Source organism: Carettochelys insculpta, chromosome 19 (assembly GCF_033958435.1).
Source record: "Carettochelys insculpta isolate YL-2023 chromosome 19, ASM3395843v1, whole genome shotgun sequence".
Lineage (NCBI taxonomy): Eukaryota > Metazoa > Chordata > Testudines > Carettochelyidae > Carettochelys > Carettochelys insculpta.
In genome coordinates this window covers 2,231,384-2,256,324 of record NC_134155.1, presented here as the reverse complement: position 1 = coordinate 2,256,324, position 24,941 = coordinate 2,231,384, and the positions used below count along the sequence as shown (strand labels likewise).

The 24,941-nt window shown below is 65.0% G+C and overlaps 1 protein-coding gene across 5 annotated transcripts; it reads right to left on the bottom strand.

The window, feature by feature from the left end:
• Window positions 1-740: 740 nt before the first annotated feature.
• CORO6 (coronin 6) lies at window positions 741-24,713 on the bottom strand. Of its 5 annotated transcripts, XM_075013441.1 has the most exons (12): window positions 24,409-24,707; window positions 18,219-18,418; window positions 15,357-15,479; window positions 13,909-14,038; window positions 13,649-13,830; window positions 12,797-12,916; window positions 12,138-12,257; window positions 10,999-11,103; window positions 7,827-7,972; window positions 7,285-7,342; window positions 2,702-2,932; window positions 741-2,238 (listed from the first exon to the last, which is right to left on the bottom strand). In XM_075013441.1, the coding sequence occupies exons 2-12, from the start codon at window positions 18,414-18,416 to the stop codon at window positions 2,116-2,118; spliced, it is 1,536 nt and encodes a 511-aa protein (XP_074869542.1). In that variant the 5' UTR covers window positions 18,417-18,418; window positions 24,409-24,707; the 3' UTR covers window positions 741-2,115. The 5 variants fall into 5 exon arrangements, with proteins under 5 accessions (XP_074869542.1, XP_074869540.1, XP_074869544.1 ...); XM_075013439.1 differs by lacking the exon at window positions 12,138-12,257 and having other exon boundaries at window positions 24,409-24,713; XM_075013438.1 differs by lacking the exon at window positions 12,797-12,916 and having other exon boundaries at window positions 801-2,238; window positions 24,409-24,710.
• Window positions 24,714-24,941: the final 228 nt, after the last annotated feature.

Genomic DNA, 24,941 nt, shown 5'->3' with positions numbered 1-24,941 from the left:
GGCAGGAGCAGTGCCCCTGGTGCTGGGGGGAGGGGGGGGGGGGCAATGCTGCTTCTCACGCCAGCGGAGCGCATGTGGGCCAGTGGTTAGCGCCGGGGGGCGGGGGCAGCGTCCCACTGTCAGCAGCTGCCGGGCGGGGGACGCTGCCCAGGGAGGTGCCCCCTAGCCAGAAGGGCACAGGGTCTGGCACACAGTAGGGCTCGGGGGAGGGGTGTGTGGCTGGCATGGTGCTGGGGTCCCTTCCCCCCCGCCCCCATGGTCATGGCCCCACACCAGCTTTGGAGAATGCAGCCATTTATTGTTGAGGGACAGGTACAACACCAGGGGCCAGGCCGCTGCAAGCCCCCCCCGCCACCCCTGGGTTGTCACAGGCCAGCTCCAGGTGCGGGGGGGAGGGAGGGGTGGTAGAGGCTGCAGCTGCCTGGGCCAGGTTGCTGCATGAGGGGTCCCCTCGCTGCTGGGGCCCCACCGCTGCAGCCACACGGGGCTGGACAGGGTGCAGCTTGCCAAGGCCACCAGCTCAGTGGGTGCTTTGAGGTGGGCTGGGCAGACCTGCAGCCCCTGGCCCCAGCTGAGTGCCAGCCTGTCCAGGGCTGGGGGGATCCCCTGCATGCTGCACCCCACAGCTGCGTCTACACGTGCACGCTACTTCGAAGTAGCGGCACCAACTTCGAAATAGCGCCCGTCGCGTCTACACGCGTCGGGCGCTATTTCGAAGTTAACTTCGACGTTAGGCGGTGAGACGTCGAAGTTGCTAACCTCATGAGGAGATAGGAATAGCGCCCTACTTCGACGTTCAACGTCGAAGTAGGGACCATGTAGACGATCCGCGTCCCGCAAGGTCGAAATTGCTGGGTCCTCCATGGCGGCCATCAGCTGGGGGGTTGAGAGATGCTCTCTCTCCAGCCCCTGCGGGGCTCTATGGTCACCGTGGGCAGCAGCCCTTAGCCCAGGGCTTCTGCGGCAGCTGGGGATCTATGCTGCAGGCACAGGGTCTGCAACCAGTTGTCAGCTCTGTGTATCTTGTGTTGTTCAGTGCAACTGTGTCTGGGAGGGGCCCTTTAAGGGAGCGGCTGGCTGTTGAGTCCGCCCTGTGACCCTGTCTGCAGCTGTGCCTGGCATCCCTATTTCGATGTGTGCTACTTTGACGTGTAGACGTTCCCTCGCAGCGCCTATTTCGATGTCGGGCTGCGCAACGTCGAAGTTGAACATCGATGTTGCCAGCCCTGGAGGACGTGTAGACGTTATTCGTCGAAATAGACTATTTCGATGTCGCAACATCGAAATGAACTATTTCGATGTTGGGTGCACGTGTAGACGTAGCCCACAGCAGCAGGTCAGAGCAATGCCCTCCCACAAGCCGAGCAGCCCACACACCCTGCCCCCCCCACATGTGCACTGGCGGCCCACTGCCAGGGCTGGACACCCACACCCCAACCTGCCTGCCTGGAGGGGCTCCTGCAGTGCCCAGCCCCCAGCATGGGGCGCCATTGCGCACACAGCCGGGCAGCCCACAGCATCCCCACTAAGGGGGCTATGGAGCAGCTCCCCAGGCCTGTGAATGCCAAAGGGCCCAGGCCTGGGGCAGGGAGGGCCTGAGGTGCAGCTTGGGGGGAGGGGAGTTGGTCAGGTAGGTGGCCTCATTCTCAGCCCCCACCCTGCCAGGGTGAGCTTTGCCCAAGTTGCATCAGAAGGGAGGGGGCTGTGCTGAGCTAGCCCCAGCCCCAGCCCCAGCCCCACCTGCCCTGCTGCTGCCTCCTGGATCTGGCTGGGGAAGGGCCAGAGCTCAGGCTGGGCAGCCAGTGATCTACACATGGGACAAGCCTTCCACCTGCCTACCCCTGCCCTGGGAGCATGGGGCACCTGCGCACTGGCATCCCAAGCCCCTGCACTCCACGTGCCAGCTGCAGCCAGGCAGGAGAAGGGCTTGGCTTCGGGCTGGCAGAAGCCCCAGGGAGCAGCCTCAAGAGCCAAGCCATCCACCACCGCCAGCTGGGCTCCTCGGCAGGCTGCCGTGCGCTGGGGGCTGGGGCCTGCCTGCAGTTTGGGGCGCAGGGAAAATGGCCCCGGGCTCTTGGTAGGCTGGGTCTGCGGCGCGGCGCGGCGCCTGCCCGGCTAGGCTGTGCCGTTGGTGAATTTGCAGAGTTTGTTCTCCAGGTCAGCGATGCGCTTCTCCTGCGCTTGGACGGTCTGCCGCAGGGCACGGATTTCCTCCAGCACCTCCTCCAGGCTCGGGCGCTGCAAGGGCCCAGCCAGCCGAGGTCAGAGGTGGGGCCCTTCCCTCCCGCACCCATCCCTATCGGGCTGTGCACACCGGGCTCCTGACTCACCCCGCCCCTTGGCAGCGCCCCTGGCTCCACGCTCTGGCAGGGGCACCGGACGGGGAGTGCCCGCCTGCACACTAACGGGACAGTCCATGCAAACCCTGCGCTTCTAGCAGGAGGCAGCAGCTGACTCCCGGCCCTGCACAGCCTTGGAGGGGGCAGGAACCTGAGCACCAGCCAGCAGCTCTCATAGGAAGCCCAGACCCCAGGCTCGCCTGGCACATGCCTGGCTTGGCGGTTCATGCCCCAGACCAGCAGAGTGCCAGGGACCCAGGGCCAGCCGGCCTTGCCCCCTCACCCTGCTAAGGGGTCAGACAGGTGTCCCCAGGGGTGGCAGGGCAGGCGTTGGGGGAGCCTGGCGGGGTCCTGGTACTCACCGACAAAGCAGCATCGCAGGCAGAGTGGCTGCGGCGGGGCCCCACCGGTGGCTTGTTGTCCAGGATGTTCTTCCTTGTGACCTTGAGCTCCCGGTTCTTGACCGGCACGTAGCTCTCCCGCAGGGAGATGAGGATGGGCTCCGCGTCCTTCCCTGCCAGCCACTCCTCCGCCTCCAGTGCCGGCTCGGGGCCTGGCGTGTCAGGGTACAGGTCGTCCTGGAACAGGTCCGACTGTGGGGAGAGCGGGGCCTTGGCATGGAGCGTCCTGATCTTGGGCTGTCTCCCTGCGCCCCGCTAACCCGGTCCCATCCGCCCGGCTCTCCCCTCCCTGCGCACCCTCTAACCCGGTCCCATCCGCCCGGCTCTCCCTGTGCCCCCGCTAACCCGGTCCCATCCGCCCGGCCCTCCCCTCCCTGCACCCCTCTAACCCGGTCCCATCCGCCCGGCTCTCCCCTCCCTGCGCCCCGCTAACCCGGTCCCATCCGCCCGGCTCTCCCCTCCCTGTGCCCCGCTAACCCGGTCCCATCCGCCCTCCCCTCCCTGCGCCCCGCTAACCCGGTCCCATCCGCCCGGCTCTCCCCTCCCTGCGCCCCGCTAACCCGGTCCCATCCGCCCGGTTCTCCCCTCCCTGTGCCCCGCTAATCCGGTCCCATCCGCCCTCCCCTCCCTGCGCCCCGCTAACCCGGTCCCATCCGCCCGGCTCTCCCCTCCCTGTGCCCCACTAACCCGGTCCCATCCGCCCTCCCCTCCCTGCGCCCCCGCTAACCCGGTCCCATCCGCCCGGCTCTCCCTGTGCCCCCGCTAACCCGGTCCCATCCACCCGGCTCTCCCCTCCCTGTGCCCCCTCTAACCCGGTCCCATCCGCCCGGCTCTCCCTGTGCCCCTCTAACCCGGTCCCATCCGCCCGGCCCTCCCCTCCCTGCGCCCCCTCTAACCCGGTCCCATCCGCCTGCCCCTCCCTTCCCTGCGCCCCCTCTAACCCGGTCCCATCCGCCCGGCTCTCCTCTCCCTGTGCCCCTCTAACCCGGTCCCATCCGCCCTCCCCTCCCTGCGCCCCCGCTAACCCGGTCCCATCCGCCCTCCCCTCCCTGCGCCCCGCTAACCCGGTCCCATCCGCCCTCCCCTCCCTGCGCCCCGCTAACCCGGTCCCATCCGCCCGGCTCTCCCCTCCCTGCGCCCCGCTAACCCGGTCCCATCCGCCCGGCTCTCCCCTCCCTGCGCCCCCTCTAACCAGGCCCCATCCGCCCGGCTCTCCCCTCCCTGCGCCCCGCTAACCCGGTCCCATCCACCCGGCTCTCCCCTCCCTGTGCCCCGCTAACCCGGTCCCATCCGCCCTCCCCTCCCTGCGCCCCGCTAACCCGGTCCCATCCGCCCGGCTCTCCCCTCCCTGTGCCCCACTAACCCGGTCCCATCCGCCCTCCCCTCCCTGCGCCCCCGCTAACCCGGTCCCATCCGCCCAGCCCTCCCCTCCCTGCGCCCCCGCTAACCCGGTCCCATCCGCCTGCCCCTCCCCTCCCTGCGCCCCCGCTAACCCGGTCCCATCCGCCCAGCCCTCCCCTCCCTACGCCCCGCTAACCCGGTCCCATCCGCCCGGACCTCCCCTCCCTGCGCCCCTCTAACCCGGTCCCATCCGCCTGCCCCTCCCTGCGCCCCGCTAACCCGGTCCCATCCGCCTGCTCCTCCCTTCCCTGCGCCCCCTCTAACCCGGTCCCATCCGCCCGGCCCTCCCTGCGCCCCCGCTAACCCGGTCCCATCCGCCCGGCTCTCCCCTCCCTGCGCCCCTCTAACCCGGTCCCATCCGCCTGCCCCTCCCCTCCCTGCGCCCCCTCTAACCCGGTCCCATCCGCCCGGCTCTCCCTGTGCCCCCGCTAACCCGGTCCCATCCACCCGGCTCTCCCCTCCCTGTGCCCCCTCTAACCCGGTCCCATCCGCCCGGCTCTCCCTGTGCCCCCGCTAACCCGGTCCCATCCGCCCGGCCCTCCCCTCCCTGCACCCCTCTAACCCGGTCCCATCCGCCCGGCTCTCCCCTCCCTGCGCACCCTCTAACCCGGTCCCATCCGCCCGGCTCTCCCTGTGCCCCCGCTAACCCGGTCCCATCCGCCCGGCCCTCCCCTCCCTGCACCCCTCTAACCCGGTCCCATCCGCCCGGCTCTCCCCTCCCTGCGCCCCGCTAACCCGGTCCCATCCGCCCGGCTCTCCCCTCCCTGTGCCCCGCTAACCCGGTCCCATCCGCCCTCCCCTCCCTGCGCCCCGCTAACCCGGTCCCATCCGCCCGGCTCTCCCCTCCCTGCGCCCCGCTAACCCGGTCCCATCCGCCCGGTTCTCCCCTCCCTGTGCCCCGCTAATCCGGTCCCATCCGCCCTCCCCTCCCTGCGCCCCGCTAACCCGGTCCCATCCGCCCGGCTCTCCCCTCCCTGTGCCCCACTAACCCGGTCCCATCCGCCCTCCCCTCCCTGCGCCCCCGCTAACCCGGTCCCATCCGCCCGGCTCTCCCTGTGCCCCCGCTAACCCGGTCCCATCCACCCGGCTCTCCCCTCCCTGTGCCCCCTCTAACCCGGTCCCATCCGCCCGGCTCTCCCTGTGCCCCTCTAACCCGGTCCCATCCGCCCGGCCCTCCCCTCCCTGCGCCCCCTCTAACCCGGTCCCATCCGCCTGCCCCTCCCTTCCCTGCGCCCCCTCTAACCCGGTCCCATCCGCCCGGCTCTCCTCTCCCTGTGCCCCTCTAACCCGGTCCCATCCGCCCTCCCCTCCCTGCGCCCCCGCTAACCCGGTCCCATCCGCCCTCCCCTCCCTGCGCCCCGCTAACCCGGTCCCATCCGCCCTCCCCTCCCTGCGCCCCGCTAACCCGGTCCCATCCGCCCGGCTCTCCCCTCCCTGCGCCCCGCTAACCCGGTCCCATCCGCCCGGCTCTCCCCTCCCTGCGCCCCCTCTAACCAGGCCCCATCCGCCCGGCTCTCCCCTCCCTGCGCCCCGCTAACCCGGTCCCATCCACCCGGCTCTCCCCTCCCTGTGCCCCGCTAACCCGGTCCCATCCGCCCTCCCCTCCCTGCGCCCCGCTAACCCGGTCCCATCCGCCCGGCTCTCCCCTCCCTGTGCCCCACTAACCCGGTCCCATCCGCCCTCCCCTCCCTGCGCCCCCGCTAACCCGGTCCCATCCGCCCAGCCCTCCCCTCCCTGCGCCCCCGCTAACCCGGTCCCATCCGCCTGCCCCTCCCCTCCCTGCGCCCCCGCTAACCCGGTCCCATCCGCCCAGCCCTCCCCTCCCTACGCCCCGCTAACCCGGTCCCATCCGCCCGGACCTCCCCTCCCTGCGCCCCTCTAACCCGGTCCCATCCGCCTGCCCCTCCCTGCGCCCCGCTAACCCGGTCCCATCCGCCTGCTCCTCCCTTCCCTGCGCCCCCTCTAACCCGGTCCCATCCGCCCGGCTCTCCCCTCCCTGCGCCCCTCTAACCCGGTCCCATCCGCCTGCCCCTCCCCTCCCTGCGCCCCCTCTAACCCGGTCCCATCCGCCCGGCTCTCCCTGTGCCCCCGCTAACCCGGTCCCATCCACCCGGCTCTCCCCTCCCTGTGCCCCCTCTAACCCGGTCCCATCCGCCCGGCTCTCCCTGTGCCCCCGCTAACCCGGTCCCATCCGCCCGGCCCTCCCCTCCCTGCACCCCTCTAACCCGGTCCCATCCGCCCGGCTCTCCCCTCCCTGCGCCCCGCTAACCCGGTCCCATCCGCCCGGCTCTCCCCTCCCTGTGCCCCGCTAACCCGGTCCCATCCGCCCTCCCCTCCCTGCGCCCCGCTAACCCGGTCCCATCCGCCCGGCTCTCCCCTCCCTGCGCCCCGCTAACCCGGTCCCATCCGCCCGGTTCTCCCCTCCCTGTGCCCCGCTAATCCGGTCCCATCCGCCCTCCCCTCCCTGCGCCCCGCTAACCCGGTCCCATCCGCCCGGCTCTCCCCTCCCTGTGCCCCACTAACCCGGTCCCATCCGCCCTCCCCTCCCTGCGCCCCCGCTAACCCGGTCCCATCCGCCCAGCCCTCCCCTCCCTGCGCCCCCGCTAACCCGGTCCCATCCGCCTGCCCCTCCCCTCCCTGCGCCCCCGCTAACCCGGTCCCATCCGCCCAGCCCTCCCCTCCCTGCGCCCCGCTAACCCGGTCCCATCCGCCCGGCCCTCCCCTCCCTGCGCCCCTCTAACCCGGTCCCATCCGCCCGGCCCCTCCCTGCGCCCCGCTAACCCGGTCCCATCCGCCTGCCCCTCCCTGCGCCCCTCTAACCCGGTCCCATCCGCCCGGCTCTCCCCTCCCTGCGCCCCCTCTAACCTAGTCCCATCCGCCCACCCCGCCCCTCCGCATAATCTGGTCCCATCTGCCCCTCTGCACCTGCCCGCATTCACCCCGCCATGCCCTGCACCCTGTCCACCCCACTGCTCACTGCACCTCACCCTCCTCCTGCCCTATAGCTCAGCACCCCCCTTACCTTAGTGCCCCATCTACCCTTGAACCCGTTTGACCCAGACTTCACCCAGTGCAGAAGCCCTGGCTGCCAGAGCCAGAACCCCGGGCAAGCAGGGGCTGGGGTGGGGGTCCCCGGCACCCACCTTCCGCGGCACCGTCATGACGATGGGCTCACACTTCCGCTCGTGCAGCTTGAAGAATCTGGATGAAAGAGCCAGATGGTTATGGACCTGGCTGAAGCCCAAACCCCACTGCCCAGCAACTCTGTTCCCCTGCACAGAGCCCCCAGGTCACAGCCCCTCCCCACACAGGGAACCACCCCCAAGCATAGCGCCCCCAGGGCACAGCCCCCTCGCAGAGCCCCCAGGGAATGGCCCCTCCCCATGCAGGGACCACCTCCCCACACAGCGCCCCGAGGGCACAGCTCCCTCCCCATGCAGGGACCACCCTCCCCTTCCACAGAGCCCCCAGGGCATGGCCCCTCCCCACGGAGAGACCACCCCCACCCCGCACAGAGCCCCCAGGGCTCAGCCCTCCACCCCCTGCGCAGCTTTCCCCATGGCAGGGAGCAGAGTCCGGCCCCTGGGTGGGCTGGCATTAGGGTCCCATGGGCTGACGGGCTGAGGGCCCCAGGCTGCGATGGCTCCTGAGCCTGGAGGACCAGGGCGGCTGCGCCCTCCCTCACCTGGCGATCTCGCACTTGCTGACGTCCAGGCCCCGCTTGGGCATGAAGCCCATCCCCCGCTGCGGCTCCTTGCTGCTGTAGGTGTTCAGGTAATGCACGTAGGGCGCCTCGGCCGTGATCTCGAAGTACCGGATGCTGCTGTCGCCCTGGGGGCACAGGCAGGGGAATGGGCACTCAGCAGGGAGGGGTCAGTGGCAGCTCTGGTACCAGGCAGGCGCTGGGGGCTTACCCCTGCCTGCCGGAAGCGCTGGGGGCAGCTGACCACTCAGGCCGCCCGCCAGACCCCGCACCTGCCGGTCACTCAGGGCTCCGGCTACAGGATCTGTCAGAGCCCAAGGACTGTGCGCCCAGCCACGGCCACGCTTGTGGCACTGTTGGATTTTAAAAGGAATGTGCCAACCATTCCTGTGACCACGGCCCTAGGTTTGCACCAAGACTTGGGCCAATGGGCCGAGTGAGGTGTCCTGTGAAAGCTGGTGACTTGCTGAGCCGGCTTATGCTGCCTGTCTGTGTTGTCTTTGCACGTGGAGTTATCAGAGGGGCTCTGTACTCGTATTAGAGAGGTTAATGTGCTGCGGTTCCCAGCAGGCAGCATGGCCAACCCCCTGCCATGGGAAGATGGACTTAACACAGCAAGGCCTCATCAGATGCCGATCCACATCTCAGGCACTTAGCTGAGCCGGGTCAGCTGGAAACCTGCCAATGGCAGAATGCACCAAGATAGGATAGACAGGTGACTCGATCATGTGATTCTCCATGGTGTGCCTGACCACAGGCAGGGGTTTCCCTCCACCCGGGCACAGCTGTAAAAGGGACCCTGAGAATCACGACTCTTGTCTCCAGTCTGCATCCTCCACCCTGTGTCCAGTCCCCAGGCGGCAGGAACGTCTCCCCTCTGCACTGAGCCTGACTGGACTGCCGGTCCCGCCCGACAGAGGGTGTATTCCAGAGAGGACTAAGGAAATTGATGCTAAGTATTAAGGAAAATGAGTACCGAGGAAATTACAAAACATCAGAAAACTTCCTGACAACACCATCCTTGCCACCCTGGATGCAGAGGCTCTGTACACCAATATTCCACATGACGATGGAATACCATCCCTGATGTCACCACAGCCAATCTGGTGTCTGACCTCTGTAACTTTGTTCTCACCCACAATCATTTCCGATTTGGGGACAATTTATACCTCCAGATTAGTGGAACTGCTATGGGCACCCGCATGGCCCCACGATATGCTAATATATTTATGGCTGACCTGGAACAACGATTCCTCAGCTCTCGTCCCCTATTACCCCTCCTCTACGTACGATACATCGATGACATCTTTATGATTTGGACCCATGGTACAGAGACTCCAGAAGAATTCCCCAGAGACTTGAACAATCTGCACCCCACCATCAACTTATGCCTCGACTACTCCACATGAGAGATACATTTCCTGGACCCTACAGTACAAATCAAGGATGACCTGATCAGTACCACACTCTACCAGACACCCACTCATCACTATACTTGCCTACACCCTTCTAGCTTCCATCCTGCACACACAACTAGATCCATTGTTTACAGTCAAGCCCTTAGGTGCAACTGCATTTACTCTGATCCTACTGACAGAGATCAAAAACTAAACGATCTCTACCAAATATTCATAAACCCGAATTACCCACCAGAAGTAAAAAAACAAAATCGACAGGGCCAGACGACTTCCCACAGACCAGCTACTCCAAGATAGGCCCAAAAAAACCAACAACAGGACACCACTAGTCATCACCTACAGCCCCCAACTCAAACCACTGCAGTGCAACCTGCAACCTATGCTTAATGAGGATGCCACACTCCAGAAGGCCCTAGGTGACAGGCCTGTTTTCTCCTTACAGACACCCTCCCAACCTTATGAGGATTCGCACTAGCAACCACAGATTATACCACAGTCCTGAAACTTTTCATTGCATTGAGCCCCATTGCCAACTTTGTCCACGTATCTATTCTGGAGACACCATCACTGGACCTAACCAGGTTACTCACAAAATCATGGGCACATTCTCTTGTTCCTCAACTAACATCATATTTGCCATCATGTGCCAACAATGCCCACACACCATGTACATAAGGACAAACAGTAAACACTCTTCAGCAAAGAATAAATGGACACAAAACAGAGATCAGAAAACTCTTAATTCACAAACCTGTCAGGGAGCACTTTAACGAAACAGGCCATTCTGTTAATGACCTGGAAGTCTGTGTTTTACTGAAAAGGAACTTTAAGAACCGCCTGCAGAGAGAAAGTGCGGAACTCTCTTTTATATTCAAATTCGACACATTACCACGTGGTTTGAACCAGGACAGCAATTACCTGAGCCATTATAAGGACTCTTTTACATACTTTGCTTTATCTGACTCTTGACTCCCCTCTTCCTACTGCCCCTCTGATTTGCCCACCTTGATTACACTTTTCGTGATTTGTCTACCTTGATAACAATTTTTGGTTCTCTGTGCCTTATTGAGTCTCTTCTGGTATGGCTCTGGTCTGAAGAAGTGGGTCTGTTGCACAAAAGCTCACCACCTAATAAATAATTCTGTTAGTCTTTAAAGTGCCACTGGACTGCTTGTTTGTTTTTATTACGATAGCCGCCTATTCCATCTGCTGCAGCCTGCACCAGGACTTTGTGATGGATGTATGTCATTTGACCACTGTAACAACCTTTCACGCCCCCTTATTCTTTCCTTCTTTCTCTCGCTAACCCTGTGGAGTTCAGATGCTAAGGACTGGCCCGGCGTGCTGTTTGGGTGAGTTGTAAGCGTACGTTGACCTGGGGACGGGGATGGGCCTTGGGCAGACCGGTGTGGATGTGGTGAGATTGGTTTTCATAACCCCTCACCTGTGTTGGGAGGGGCCTGGCTGGGGCACCAGGGAAGCTGGCGTGCCTGAGGGATTTGCTTGTGTGACCCCTGGCTGGCCAGATAAGCAGCAGAGATGCTCCTTGTGGCCGGCGTGGTTTGCCGAGGTGAAGGACCCCCAGCCTGAGCTGTACCTGGCCTGGCTTTCAGCACTTTGCCCAGGTTTGGCTCTCTCAGCAGTGCCCTGGAAACTCCAGGGCTGTAGCTCTGAATCCCCAGCCCCCGGCCACTCAGGACAGTGGCAGTCTGGGATGGGTCAGGGCCCAGCCTGACCTTGCCGCACAGGTAGACGATACTGGAATCGGGGTCATAGAAGGGGAGCAGCACCCCATTGCTGGTGTCCATCTCCTGCAGTGCAATGGGCTCCTCAAAGTTCTTCTGCAGAGGAGGAGGGAGCGCAGGTGAGGGGGGCAGGGCAGTTAGCCCCCTACACACACACACACGCACACGCATGCACGTCAGCGCCCCAGCGCCCCCAGCCCCCAGCAGAGGACAGCTCTGGCTGTTAACAGTTGGCCCAGTTCTCCCTTCCTCCCCCAGCCATGCACAAGAGCGGCCATAGGGGTCCACCCGCTCTGGCCTCCTGCTGCCCTGTGCCGCACAGAGCTGTGCTCCTGTGACCCCCCCGCCCCTTACAGCAGGGCTGCCTGGTGCCCCACTGGATCGGCTCTGCCCTCTCTCCTCCGCTCCGGAATGTGCCTCCTGCTCCCTGGCCAGACAAAGCCGCCTCTGCTCGCCTGTGCCCTGACCCTGGCCAGGGTGAGCTCCCCCGAGCAGCAGCGTCTCTGCCTCCCACTGCACCTGGCCAGCATCTTGCCCCCACACTCCCAGCATGCACTGCAGTTCTAACCCCCTCCGTGCTCTGGTGCAAACTCACATCACTCCAAGCCCCGGGAACCTGGCATCATCCGGAGGGGACAGCTCTGCCCCGCCGCGCCCAGAGGCAGGGACTGCATGGCGTGCTGCCAGCACAGGCAGCGCCGGGGCACCCTCCTCCCACAGCCCCGAGCTGCCCCCCAAGCCCCCTGCCTTCGCCTGCCAGAGCCTTAGCAGGTGCTGCAGTCCCCACCCCACAGCTCTGACCTCTGGCCCTGGGCACAGCCACTGGCCCCAATCTGCAGGGAGGGCGTGGGGTGGGGGCTGCGCTGGGGAGCCAGCCCCCTCCCGAGGAACCCCGGTCTGCTGCCCCAAAGGCTGCTGAGGGATGGAGGCAGGGTCCTTACCCACGACGGGTGCCGAGTGGTGCCCACGCTGCATCCCAAGCTACCCCTCCATCCCACAGGCCTCCTGCCCCCGCCTGCCCAGCCCACGCACCAGTGGCCGTGGCTCTGAGGTGCGGCACTGCCCAGGGACAGCAGGGCAGGGTGATGATGCCTGAGTCCCGGGACGAGCACCCCATGCAGCGGCGTTACCGGGTCCCATAAGCCCAGCTCCCGCTGGCTCATGCGGGTAAAGCCCGTGGTAAAGATGTGTCCTTCCCGCGTGAAGATGGCCCGCATGGGCCTCATTCCTTCGTGGGGTGCAAACCTCTCCTGGGAAGACAGGCAGTGCGTTACCGGGTGGGTGGCACATCGCCGCCCTCGGAACCCCAGCGATGCCCCTGCCCCGGGGCGAGGGAGCCCATGCCCAGCCAGGCCAGAGGGGAGGTCTCAAGCTCCAACAGAGACAGCCACAATACTCCAGCCACTCGGGGATGCTGCAGCAGAGCTGGGGAGTCGGCCCGGCCCCAGAACAGGGACCCAGGAGTCTTGAGTCCTAGCACCCCTTCCCCTGCCAGAGCTCCTGGCTCCCAGCCCCCTCCTTGGTACAGCCATCCCCAGCAGGGCAGCCTCTGTGCCTGCAGCCCCTAGTGCGTTTGAAATGGGGCGTGGGCCCCAAGCAGTGGCAGTTCCTAAGCAGCCAGAAGCCCCCCATTACAGCATCTCCCATTCACACCAGCCAAGGCCTCACTCTGCCAAGCTGGGCAATGGGTCCAGGCTCCGTGCCAAGCTGTTGCTGGTGGAACAGCAGCTCTGCACCTAGACAAGAGCGCTGCTGGCGAGGCCTGGAGCGCAGCAGGCGCGTCTCCTACCAGGTCCCAGAGCGCCAGCTGCCGCTCGCTCATCCGGCTGAAGCCTGTGCTGAAGATCTTGCCATCGGCCATGAAGATGGCTCTGATGGGGCGGGCGCCTTCGTGCAGCTTGACTTTCTCCTGGGCGGCAGTTAGCGGGTGAAAACCAAACAGATGCGCGCGCTAGCTGTTAGGCTGGGCCCGGTGCTCACACATGGGCCCAGGAGCGTGGCACCTCCCCCTGCAGCCCAAATGCAGCCGGCTGAGCAAACCCCGCTGCCTTGGGGGGCAGTCCTTGCTGGGGCCACAGGGCTGGGGGGCTCTGTCCCCCGCAGATGGGGTTTGGCCCAGGCAGGGCAGGGCAAGCTTCCCACCTCAGCCTCACTCCCCAGCACCAGGGGGTCTCTGTGAGCCATCCCTGGGCTGTGCCTGCCAGCAGCAGCCAGGAGCTGGTGCCCTGCCCTGGAGCCCTGAGCGCAGCCAGACCCAGAGCTGCCCTCCCCTCCCGCCGGGCTGGGTGTGATCATGCAGAGCGTTGACATGCATGGCTACAGGCAGGCACAGCTGGGCAGGCGCTCTCCGCACTGGGGGAAAGGTGCAGCCACGAGTGGGGCGCAGATCCAGCCTGCTGGCAAGGGCGCTCCCCTGGGGCGACGGGGGGCAGCCCTGCACCTCGCCGCTCCTCTGGCTCCTGGGTCTGGAGACACTGTGACTGTGCTCCAGCTCCCAGGAGAACTTGGGGCGAGGCGGGGCAGGCCAGGAGGGGGTGGTGCGGGTTCCTTAGGGCGCGGCACCGTGAAGATCAGCAGCAGCCGCCGCCAAGGTGCCAGGCTCCACGCCTGCTGCCTGGGCGCGTCCCGGCGTGGGACTCACCACCACCACCTGCTGCTTGCGGGGGTCGATCACGCGCACATGCTTGTCCTTGCAGGTGGTGACCAGCAGACTGCCTGTGCGGTTCCAGCCCACGTTGTAGATGAGGTCGCTGTGCACATCGGACAGCGTCAGCAGCATCTCGCCCGTGCCCACGTTCCAGAGGATCAGCAGGTTGTCTGCCCCTGGGGACAGGCCAGCCGGGCGTCACGGGGTGGCCAGGCTCAGCCCCCGTGCCCAGGGCGTGGCCGAGGGCGCCTTACCTGCGCTGAGCAGCACGTTGCGAGCCGTGGGGTGCCAGCTGATGATGCCCACCCTCTTGGAGTGCCCCTCCAGTGTGACAACGGGCTCCGTGAGGTTCCGCGTGGGCACGTGGTCGGGGATCTGCCAGACCTGGGGGTGGAGAGAGCAAGGGCTGTGGAGGCTGGGGGCACTGCCTCTGCTGGCTCTGAGCCAGGGGCTCGTGGGGAGGAGCACAGCCAGGACTGGAGGCTCGGTGGCGTTACTGAGGGATTCGAAGGGCGCAGGAGCTGTAAGCACTAAAAGCCCCAGAGCCAATTAACTTCCCCCTTAATCCCCCACGCGCGGTGCTGCCCCAGCCAGCCATGGAGAGAGGGACTGCGCCTTGAGCCAGGCAGAGCGGCAGCTCAGTGCCCTTGTGACTAAGTGGGATGTGCAGGGATGTGGCTCCCCCGGTTGAGTTGTGTGTTTCCCACTGTCCTCTAGTAACACCAGGTGGTGCCTCAGTTTCCCTATCACAGCATCCGTGCGTAGTGGGGAGGGAGTTTAAGTGTGATGACTTCTCACAAGTAGGCAGTGGGCCTCTAGGGCATCTGTAACCCAGGCAGCCAGGTGCCACCTTTCTCCCCTGGGAACAGGACAGAGGTGGGAGGAGGGGCCTGGCTGGTGTGAATGGGAACTGGGCTGGGGAGTGGGGCAGTCTGGGCTGGCCGGAGAGGGAGGGAGGGGACCAGGGCCCAGCTCGGGGACCCCTCTGGGCCCCTCTCCCCGGGGTGAATGGTGCTGACAGCTGCTGGTCCCTGTGCTGACCCGTCTGTTCTGCGCTGTGTCCCTGTCGCCCCATAACCCTCCTGTTCTCCCTGCTGGGTGAGAGTCGCCTCTGCCTGCGGGTGGGGGCAGGGCCGGGGAAGCCCCTGCTTTGTGACACTGCCCCAGGGGGATTGCAGCCTGGCCCGTCTGGGAACCGGCACTGTCTGCACAGCCCCTGGGGCTCCCCTTCCCTGCCCTCCCCCAGACACCCTGGGAGCAGCCCGCTGGAGAGAGGCGAGCCAAGGCTCCAAGCGGTGGGTGCTGCACCAGCCTCCCGGGACCTGCGCCCTGCCCAGCGCTGCCTCCCAGGCAGCTATTCTTAGGTGCTGAGTTGGGCCCCGAGCACAGAGTGCTGCATCACCCGCACCGCAGCCGGTGCCAGCATGGGCACGTGGCACCCAGCTAAAAATAGCCCCCACGTGTCCTGGGAGCTCAGCAGGAACAGCGCTGCCCCCCCACCCCACTGCAGCTCCCCAGCCCCTCCCCCCCACAGCCTCTCTCTGCAGCACCCCCGCTGCCACTCTCCCAATGCAGTCAAGCACCCGCAATACCACTAACCCCGTTGCAGCACCCCACCAGTGCACGCTCACCACTCCCAGGGGCTCCCACCCCACCGCCAGCTGGGTCTGAGCACCCCAGGCCGCCCCAGCCCAGCCTGTACCATGACGGTGGTGTCCTCAGAGGCGCTGGCGATGACGTTGTCGTTGTGGGGGCACCAGTCGATGTCCAGCACGGGCGCCGTGTGCCCAGTCACCAGCGGGTGGTTCTTATCCACGCGCCCCGTCTGGAACGCAGGCCAGGCAGTCAGCTGGAGCCCACCGGCAGTGACCTGTGTCCCCCCGACCCCCAGCCGGTGCTCCGGCTGGCTCTGCCCCACCTACCCTCTGACCCACGTCCAGGGCAGCCCCCCGGGCCAAGCTCTGCCTGCTCCTTTAGCTGGTATGCTGGCCCCTCTCGCTATGCCTGTCCCGGCCCGGCCCAGCCCACCCCAGGGATGCTGCAGGGACTGAGCTGGAGGTCTCAGGACACCTCCCACATCACCACATAACTAGGCACTCACCAGCCCCCCTCAGTAGGGCCTTCAGCAGAGAGGCCAGGGCCTGGGTGGGCCTTGCAGCCCCATTCTCCCTCTCTGTGGGGCCAGGCAAAGGGCAGGGGCTCGGCCTGTGGTACAGTGGGGCAGGCAGAGGCTGGCAGTGCCCTGAGCACCCCTCTGTCTCCTTTGCCCCAGCTCCCAGCTGGCTTTGGACAAGAGCTGTCAGCATCCAGCCCTACCTCCCTGGGGACCAGCTGGAGCACTGCCAGCCAGTTGGGGAGGGCAAATGGGAGCAGGGACAGGGGGCGGTCAAGCAGACCCCCTATTACTGTCTTCTCTCAGGTGGCACAGAGCCTGGTGCAGCACCCAGCGACTGGCTGGGTTTGGGAGGAAACAGACGCAGGGCAGCAGCTTGGTCGTGGCCAAGGCCCTGCAGTGAGCCAGTAGCAGAGGTGAGAAAGGAACGCAGGGGTCTTGGCAGACCATCTCCGGAGGCCTGTGCTACGGTACGGTCCCTGGTCAAGGGGGCTTGGCCCCGGGCCCCCTGTGTTGTAAGCCCAGCTCCAGCCTGATTTGCCATGGGAGTCTGTCCCCTCATTAGACCTTCGTGAAACTGCCCCAGGGGGATCTCAGCCTGGCCCGTCTGGGAACCGGCACTGTCTGCACAGCCCCTGGGGCTCCCCTTCCCTGCCCTCCCCCAGACACCCCTGGGAGCAGCTGGCCGCACTGACAAGGCTTCTGCTGCCCTCCAGCAGCCTGCTCGAGAGAGGTGAGCCCAGGCCCCAAGCAGTGGGTGCTGCACCAGCCTCCCTGGACCTGCGCCCCCCACAAGCAGCCTCTGACCCACCTGCCCCTTCCTGTGCCCCCTCTGCTGTGGGGCACCTGCCCGAGCCCCTCACAAGGCCAGCAAGCTGCATGCGCCTGGGCCTCGCTGTCCAGCTGGCCCTGGTTTCCTGCCGTGCCCTCGATTGTTCCCATATGAGTCACACGTTATTGTGAGCACAACCTCCCCACTTGGCAACTGCTCCAATCCATCTCTGCCGCAGCCCACCCAGCGGGGAGCCAGGCCAAGGTCACGGCCAGTGGGGCTGGGAAATGCAGCCCCCTGCCCAGAGAGGCTGGTGAGCACAGGGGCGGGCAGGCAGCGCTGGCAGACAGGGTGGAGTGGCGACAGCCGAGAGGATGATGTCTGCTCCCCCAGAGCCAGGAGCTGAGTGCTTGGGGAGGTGGGACTGGAGCAGGACAGCGAGTTTCCCTGAGTGAAACAGCCCAGGACTGACTGCTGGGACAGACCCTCAGCCAGGCAGAGCTGTGCGGGATCGGCTGATGCCCGTCTGCCTCTGGCATTGCTCCAGAACTAGCAGGAGAAGGCTGGGGGGACTCTGCCCCCAGTGCTCCTCCTGCTCCCAGCCAGGCTTCTGGCTGGCTCCCTGGGGTTCCCCTGGAGGAAGGCAGCACAGGATGCTTCTCCCCAGCCCTTGTGTCTCTGTGCTTGGGGTGCCAGGCTGGGGCTGGCTCCCTCGCAGGTCGCACACACGTCCACCAACGCTGCTGCGCTAGCCAGGCCCCCAGAGGCGCCGGGGCAATTCCGGGAGCAGCCCAGCCTGCTCCAGCGCCTGCTGGCAGCCCGGGCGCTCTGCGCTGCTGGGCCAGTCGCTCTCCCATGGCCGAGCGTGCCACAGGGGCAGGGCCCGAGCCACCGGCGACACAGCAGGGCTTAGAGGAGCGGGCTGGGGTGCTCTGGGAAGGGGATGTAGGCAACCCACACTGCAGCTCCTGCCCGTCGGCTCACCAGACGTCCAGGGCTGCTCCACAGGTGGCCTGGGGGAGGAGGCGGCTTGGCCAGGCTGTCCCCTGCACCGGAGGAGCTGGGTGCCCAGCTGCTGTCTCCCCTCTGGCAGGGAGCCTGTGCCAAGGGGTGATGGGAAAACCCCACACCTGGGCTCTGCTGCAGGCCGACAGCCCATGCCCCGCACACCGCCCCGGTCCGGCCCACGCCGGCAGCTGGGAGGGCGTCACTGGGCCCGGCTGCCCTGTGCCAGCACTGGGAATTCAGACCAACCCAGCCCCATTACCATGGCAACGCACTAGGCCTGAGACTGCAATAAAGGCCTGGCAGCCGTCCCCCAACCTCGGCCCGCCCAGCTGGACTCGGAGCAGGCCGCTTCGGGGGATCACCGCTTGCCCACCCGCCCCGGATGGCCCGACAGGGACCTGGCCCCCGGCTGCACCCAGCCACCAATGCTCCAGAGCACAGTGCCCAGCCAGGCCCATTGCCGGGGGAGCTGGCCTCGGCCGTGCCGGCTACTGGGCTGCTTGGCTCTGCCAGCCAGGAACCACCCCCGCCTGCCCTGCGGGTGCCCCAGCCCCAGGCGCTTGCCGGGGCGTTACGCAGTGCCGAGCCATCTCCGCTGGCCCCAGCACCTGGGGCTGCATGGCCGGGAGCTCAGCCAGCAGCAGGTTACCCTGGCGCAGCCAGTGACGCACCTTGGTCAAGGGCAGCACCATGAAGGCTCCTCCGCCGCCAGACTCCACAATGATGGCCAGGAACTTGGGGTTGACGGTGCAGAAGGAGCTGTCCCAGGTCACCTTGGACACGCGGATGTCCTCGTACATCTGGTCGGCCTTCACCGCCTGCCCGAAGACGTGCCGGAACTTACTCTGGCGCACCACCCGGCGGCTCATGGCTGCGGGAGACCGGGGGGGTCAGTGGGGGAACAGTCCCGTTATCTCCACGTCTCTCCCAGCGGCCCACGCCCTGTGGAGCACCCCCCAGCATCACAGGGGCAGCCCACAGCCAGGCTGTCAGGGGCTGCAGGTCAGGAGTGAGGGGCAGGGGCACAGCGGTGGGGCCGCCCAGGCTGGGGCAGGGCGCAGCAGTGGGGCAGCCCAGGCTCGGGCAGGGCACAGCGGTGGGGCAGCCCAGGCTCGGGCAGGGTGCAGTGACACTGGCACAGCGGTGGGGCCGCCCAGGCCGGGGCAGGGTGCAGTGACACTGGCACAGCGGTGGGGCCGCCCAGGCTGGGGCAGGGCACAGTGGTGGGGCAGCCCAGGCCGGGGCAGGGGAGCTGGTTCAGGGCCTACAAGAGGCACTTTCTCCCTCTCCCCTTCCCAGGCCGCTGGGGGCCTGCCAGGCGACAGGCGCGTGGGTGAAGGGGCTGCTCCGCGTCCCCACGCTGCAGACAGGCAATGGGCAGAGCAGGCTCGCTCGGTGACCTCCCCCACAGCAGCCGGAGCTCTGTGAGCCCCACAGCTCCAGGCCAGCACCTCGGGGCTCCGCGTTCATAAGAACAACATAAGAACATAAGAACGGCCATACTGGGTCAGACCAAAGGTCCATCCAGCCCAGTATCCCGTCTGCCGACGGTGGCCAATGCCAGGTGCCCCAGAGAAGGAGAACAGAAGACAATGATCAAGTGATTTGTCTCCTGCCATCCATCTCCTGCCCTTGTTCTGAAGGCTAGGCGCACCATACTTTATCCCTGGCTAATAGCCATTTATGGACCTAACCTGCAAAAATTTATCAAGCTCTTTTTTAAACCCTAATAGAGTCCTGGCCTTCACAGCCTCCTCGGGCAAGGAGTTCCACAGGCTGACTGTGCGCTGTGTGAAGAAAAATTTCTTTTTATTAGGTTTGAACCAGCTACCCATTAATTTCATTTAGTGTCCCCTAGTTCTTGTATTATGGGAAAAGGTAAATAACTTTTCTATGTTCACTTTCTCCACACCATTCATGATTTTATATACCTCTATCATATCGCCCCTCAATCGCCTCTTTTCCAAACTGAAAAGTCCCAGTCTCTCTAGCCTCTCCCCATATGGGACCCGTTCCAAGCCCCTAATCATCTTAGTCGCCCTTTTCTGAACCTTTTCTAATGCCAATATATCTTTTTTGAGGTGAGGAGACCACATCTGCACGCAGTACTCGAGATGTGGGCGTACCATAGTTTTATATAGGGGAAGTATGATATCTTTTGTAGTATTATCTATCCCTTTTTTAATAATTCCTAACATCCTATTTGCTTTACTAACTGCCGCTGCACACTGCGTGGATGTCTTCAGAGAACTATCCACTATAACTCCAAGATCCCTTTCCTGATCTGTCGTAGCTAAATTTGACCCCATCATGTTGTACGTGTAATTTGGGTTATTTTTTCCAATGTGCATTACCTTACACTTACCCACATTAAATTTCATTTGCCATTTTGCTGCCCAATCACTCAGTTTGCTGAGATCTTTTATAGTTCTTCACAATCCCTTTTGGTTTTGACTGTCCTGAACAACTTGGTGTCATCTGCAAACTTTGCCACCTCACTGCTTACCTCATTTTCTAGATCATTGACGAACAAGTTGAACAAGATCGGTCCCAGGACTGACCCCTGGGGAACACCACTAGTTACCCTCCTCCAATGTGAAAATTTACCATTTATTCCAACCCTTTATTTTCTGTCTTTTAACCACTCCCGATCCATGAAAGGATCTTTCCTCCTATCCCATGACCGCCTAATTTACATATAAGCCTTTGGTGTGGGACCGTGTCAAAGGCGTTCTGGAAATCTAGGTATATTATGTCCACTGGGTGCCCCTTGTCCACATGTTTATTAACCCCTTCAAAGAATTCTAATAGATTAGTTAGACACGACTTCCCTCTGCAGAAACCATGCTGACTTTTGTCCAACAATTCGTGCTCTTCTACGTGCCTTGCAATTTTATTCTTTACTAGTGTTTCTACTCATTTGCCTGGTACTGATGTTAAACTTATCGGTCTATAATTGCCAGGGTCTCCTCTAGAGCCTATTTTAAATATTGGCGTTATATTGGCCGTCTTCCAGTCATTGGGTACCGAAGCAGATTTAAAGGATAGGTTACAAACCACTGTTAATAACTCCGCAATTTCACATTTGAGTTCTTTCAGAACCCTTGGGTGAATGCCGTCTGGTCCTGGAGACTTGTTACTATTCAGCTTATCAATTAACTCCAAAACCTCCTCTAATGTCACTTCCATCTGGGAGAGTTCCTCAGATTTGTCACCTAAAAAGGTTGGCTCAGATTTAGGAACCTCTGTAACATCCTCAGCCGTGCAGACTGAAGCAAAGAAATCATTTAATCGCTCCGCAATGGCACTGTCTTCCTTGATCGCTCCTTTCATATCTTTATCGTCCAAGGGCCCCACTGCTTTTTTAGGGGGCTTCCTGCTTCTAATGTATTTAAAAACATTTTACTGTCACTTTTTGAATTTTTGGCTAGCTGTTCCTCAAAGTATTTTCTGGCTTTTCTCACTACGTTATGACACTTAATTTGGGAGTGTTTATGTTCCTTTCTATTTTCCTCACTAGGATTTGACTTCCACTTTTTAAAAGCCGCCCTTTTCTCTCTCACTGCCTTTTTACCCTGGCTGCTCAGCGCAGCAGAGGGACGGTCGCTGCTGCCCTGGGGGAGCCAGGCAGAAGGCAGTAGGGCTGGAGCCTCTCTCAAGTGGCCAGAGGAGCTCCGCTTCTCCCCCGCCCAGGTTCCCTCTAACGGTTTCCACCCTGGGCAGAACACATCTCGCTCTGTGCACCGAGGCCTGGGCGCAGGCGCCCCACCCATGGGAACATGGCACCAGCCGCGGGGGCTCTGCTGCTCAGCATTTGACTCTCCCCTGGCCCAAGTGCTCAGCCTTGAGGCCCCCCTCCTGGGACAGAGCCAAGCGGGGAAGGGCTCTGTGCAGTGCCATCCTGGGACTACAGGCTCTGGATCTTGCTGGCCAGGGTGGGCCTATCACCCCCCTAGTTCAGCAGCCAGGAGTTGGGGCCAGCCCCCAGCCAGGGCAGGCAGAGCATTTCAGGCTCCCTACCACCATGCCCCCAGCCTCAGCAGGACCCAGGGTTTCTCTGCATTTCCCATCCTCAGCAGCCAGCGGCTTTACATGTGTCTGGCGGGCAGATGACTTCCTGCCCCACGAGTTCGGGGGGCTCCCTTGCCTGGGTGGGTGCAGCCTCCGAGCAGCGCCTCCACTTGACTGTTGGGTCGGCAACACTGCTGTGCGCTCCCCAGACATTCCCTAGCCCCCCGCTGCCCTCCGGGTGACGGCTCAGCAGCATCATGGAGCTGGAGGCCCCAGGGCTCAGGGCTGCTGCACGCGCAGGTCCTTGCATTCTGTGCTGGCCGTTGAGGCACCCGCTCCAGCCACGCTCTGGACCTGGAGCAGACCAGGGAAGACTGGCAGCGGTGCCATGGCTCGGGCAGAGCAGGCAGCGGGTGGGGAGAGTGGAGGTGGAGCCTGGGGGGCGGGGACCCAGGGAGAAGTAAAAGTTGGCACCTCGGGCTGCCCCCCCCAGAACAGAGCCCAGGGCAGGGCCTTGGGCTGGCCCTCAAGGTGCGCAGCCGCCTGGGCTCGGCGTGCCTAGGAGGGCCTGTGGCTGGGGACCGAGGCCCGTCAGTCACTCCAGCCCTCGGGGCTGTGGAACCCCCAGGGCAGAGCTCGGCAGGGTGCAAGCGGGGCCGGCCCCAGGCGGCAGAACAAACCCCCAGAACTCCAGGCTAGCCGTGACCTCCCCCCAGGGCTCTGCTCCGACCAGCCTTCTCCTGCCCAGCCCCTGAGCCACTGGGTCGCCCTGGGTGGGGGGGAACGAGCCGCTGGGCTGCTCACACTGCGCTCTCCCTTGGGAGCGGGATGGAGAGGCGGACCCAGGCGCTGTGCGAAGGGTGGGACGGGCCTTGCAGCCAGCGAGGCAGGGGCAGCTGGATACGCAGTGGCCTGGGCCTAGCGTCACTGACCCCCGGGTGGGTGGCTGGAAGGGCTGGGAAGAGGCCACTGCCTGGCCTGGGTCCTGGTGTGCTGGCCATGTAACCAAATAGGACGGGAACCGCCGAGAGGAGGGTGGGAGGAAACGGGGAGGGAGGCAGCCTGGGCCCGTTGCCTCAGCGAAAAGGGGAGCTCGCTGCGGGTGAGTGTGCGGGAGCACAGCCTGCCTGGGCCTTCCAGGCCCTCCACATGGCCTGCCCTGGTTCTCCAGGCCCGGCTGCATCCCAGTGCCGGGGGAGGAGGGAACTGCTCACCACAGCTGTGGCCAGGGGAAGCCGTCTGCTGTCAAGCCCTTGCTGGGCTCTGGGGAAAGGGGGCACTCCCAGCCCAGGGCAGCTTCCATGCACCTGCCCCTCTGCGTGCTGCCTCCTCTGGGGGCCCTGGCTGTCTCCACCCCGGCTAATCGATGCAGCCAGCAAACCCTGGGACTAGGGCAGCCATGCTCTCTGTCCCTGCACCGGTGCCCATACCTGGCCCCTCGCATCCCCTGCACTCTGCACTCTGCACTCAGCACAGCATCCCCACAGAGCCGACACCGAACATGGGGCCTCCCACAGGCTCCCACCAGCCTAGAGCTCCTCACTCCAGTACCCCGCCTCACCAGTGGGGAAACTGAGGCATGGACCAGGTCCCGACTTGCCCAAGGTCGCCTAGCAGGCCAGTGGCAGAGGCAAGAATTAAGCCCCTCTCTGTTGGCTGACAACGCATTCAGTTCTGCCAGCAGCGTGGTGGGAGCCACCCACAGGCGCCAGGGCCCCAGCCAAGCTTGAAGCCCACCCTTCCTCCAGGCTCGGCGTCACCCCCCCCAGCCGAGGCTGCAGGGGCACTGTGCCTGATGCAAGGCTGGGGCTCCAGAGCACCCCCCTGGGGGCACCGCTGCACTCTCCCACTGAGGCTGCTCTGCTCTGCCCCCAGGGCAGTGTGTGGGGCTCCAGGGCACCCCAGGTCCTCAGCCCAGCCAGGCTTCCTCCTGGCACAGCCTGGCACCAGGAGCCAGGCCAGCTGCAATGGCACCTTCGGGCCCACGTGGGCACTGCTGGGGTCAGGGTCTCCCCTGCACTTCCAAGAGCCCTGAGCCCCGACAGTATACACACCTGCTTGGGCCTGGCCCTGGATGGCCCTGGCACAATCCGGGGGGCTGCCCTGCGGGGGTTCCTGACCAGGCTCCCTGCTTGTTCCCACTACAAAGCCCTGCACTAGGGCTAGGGCGGGGGAAAGACCTGGTCCCACACTGTAGAGGCCAGCAGTGGGAGGCGCTGGGCTGGCCCCACACACGGCGGGGAATGGGAGGCCCTGGGCTGGCTCTGAACTCCTGGGGGTGGGGTGTCCTGGGCTGGCCCCACATGCTAGGGATGCGGGGGGCTGGGCTGGGCTGGGCTGTCTTTGCATGCCAGGGGATGGGGTTGCGGCTGGGGGGGGGGCCTGGGCTGCCCCCGCACGCTGGGGGGGTGGGGATGGGGGGCCCTGGGCTGGCCCCACACGCCGGGGTGTGGGGCTGGGGGGGGCCGGGCTGGCCCCACACGTTGGGGGGTAGGACGGGGGGGGAAGCCGGGCTTGCCCCACACGCCGAGGGATGGGGCTGAGGGGGGGCTCGGGCTGGCCCCGCACGCCGGGGTGTGGGGGGCCCTAGGCTGGGGGGGGCCGGGCTGGCCCCGCACACCGGGAGGTGGGGCTGGGGGGCCCTGGGCTGGTCCCGCTCCAGCAGCGCCCCGCGTCCCGGCCCCGCCGCAGCAGCTAAAGAAGGAGCCGCGGCCGAGCCGGGGTCACTTTCCTAATATAGCCGCGGAGCCGGGCTGCCGGGACGGGGCGCAGCGAGCCAGGCCCGGGCCCCCGCGGAGCACCGGGCGCACAGGCCGGCAGCCCCCCGCCCGCCCGGCTCCGGCCGCTCACCTGCTCCGCGCTGCGGCTCCTCTGCCTGGCCCGGCCCGGCCGGGGCGGGACCAGGCGCTTCGTGCGGCGCCAGCCGGCCCGGCCCGCGGCAGCTGCGGCCAGCCACGTGCGGCGGCGCGGGGAGTCCCCGCTGCGGGCCGGGCCCCCGCCCCAGGACAGGCCCCCGGTGGCACAGCCGCTGCGCACCGCGGGGCCTGGGGAGGGCGCTGCCGGCCGGGGCTGGAGGACAGACAGGCCCCAGCAGCTGCCAGTCACTTGGCCCCGCTCGGCCCAGGGCCCCCGTGGCCGGGTGGGACCGAGGGAAACTGAGGCGCGGGGGAGTGCAGGCGGGTCACGTGGCGGGCAGGAATAGCGCCCCACAGCCCCGCCTCCCCCACCTCTGCCGACCCTGCGGCGGGCGGCTGCTGCCCTTCGCAGGCAGCGGGGCCCAGCAGGCCGGGGGGGGGGGGCTGCGGGCGCCCCAGGAACCGCCCCCGTCTCCCCCCAGCGGCCAGGCTGTGGCCTCGGGCTGCACACGGCAGGCTGGGGGCGGG

Coding starts and splice junctions, on each gene's coding strand:
- CORO6 (XM_075013441.1), bottom strand. CDS start 18,416: ATGAGCCGCCGGGTGGTGCGCCAGAGTAAGTTCCGGCACGTCTTCGGG. Junction 13,831..13,908: donor CAACGTGCTGCTCAGCGCAG/GTAAGGCGCCCT, acceptor GCCTGTCCCCAG/GGGCAGACAACCTGCTGATC. Junction 2,239..2,701: donor CCTGCGATGCTGCTTTGTCG/GTGAGTACCAGG, acceptor GGGCCCTTGCAG/CGCCCGAGCCTGGAGGAGGT.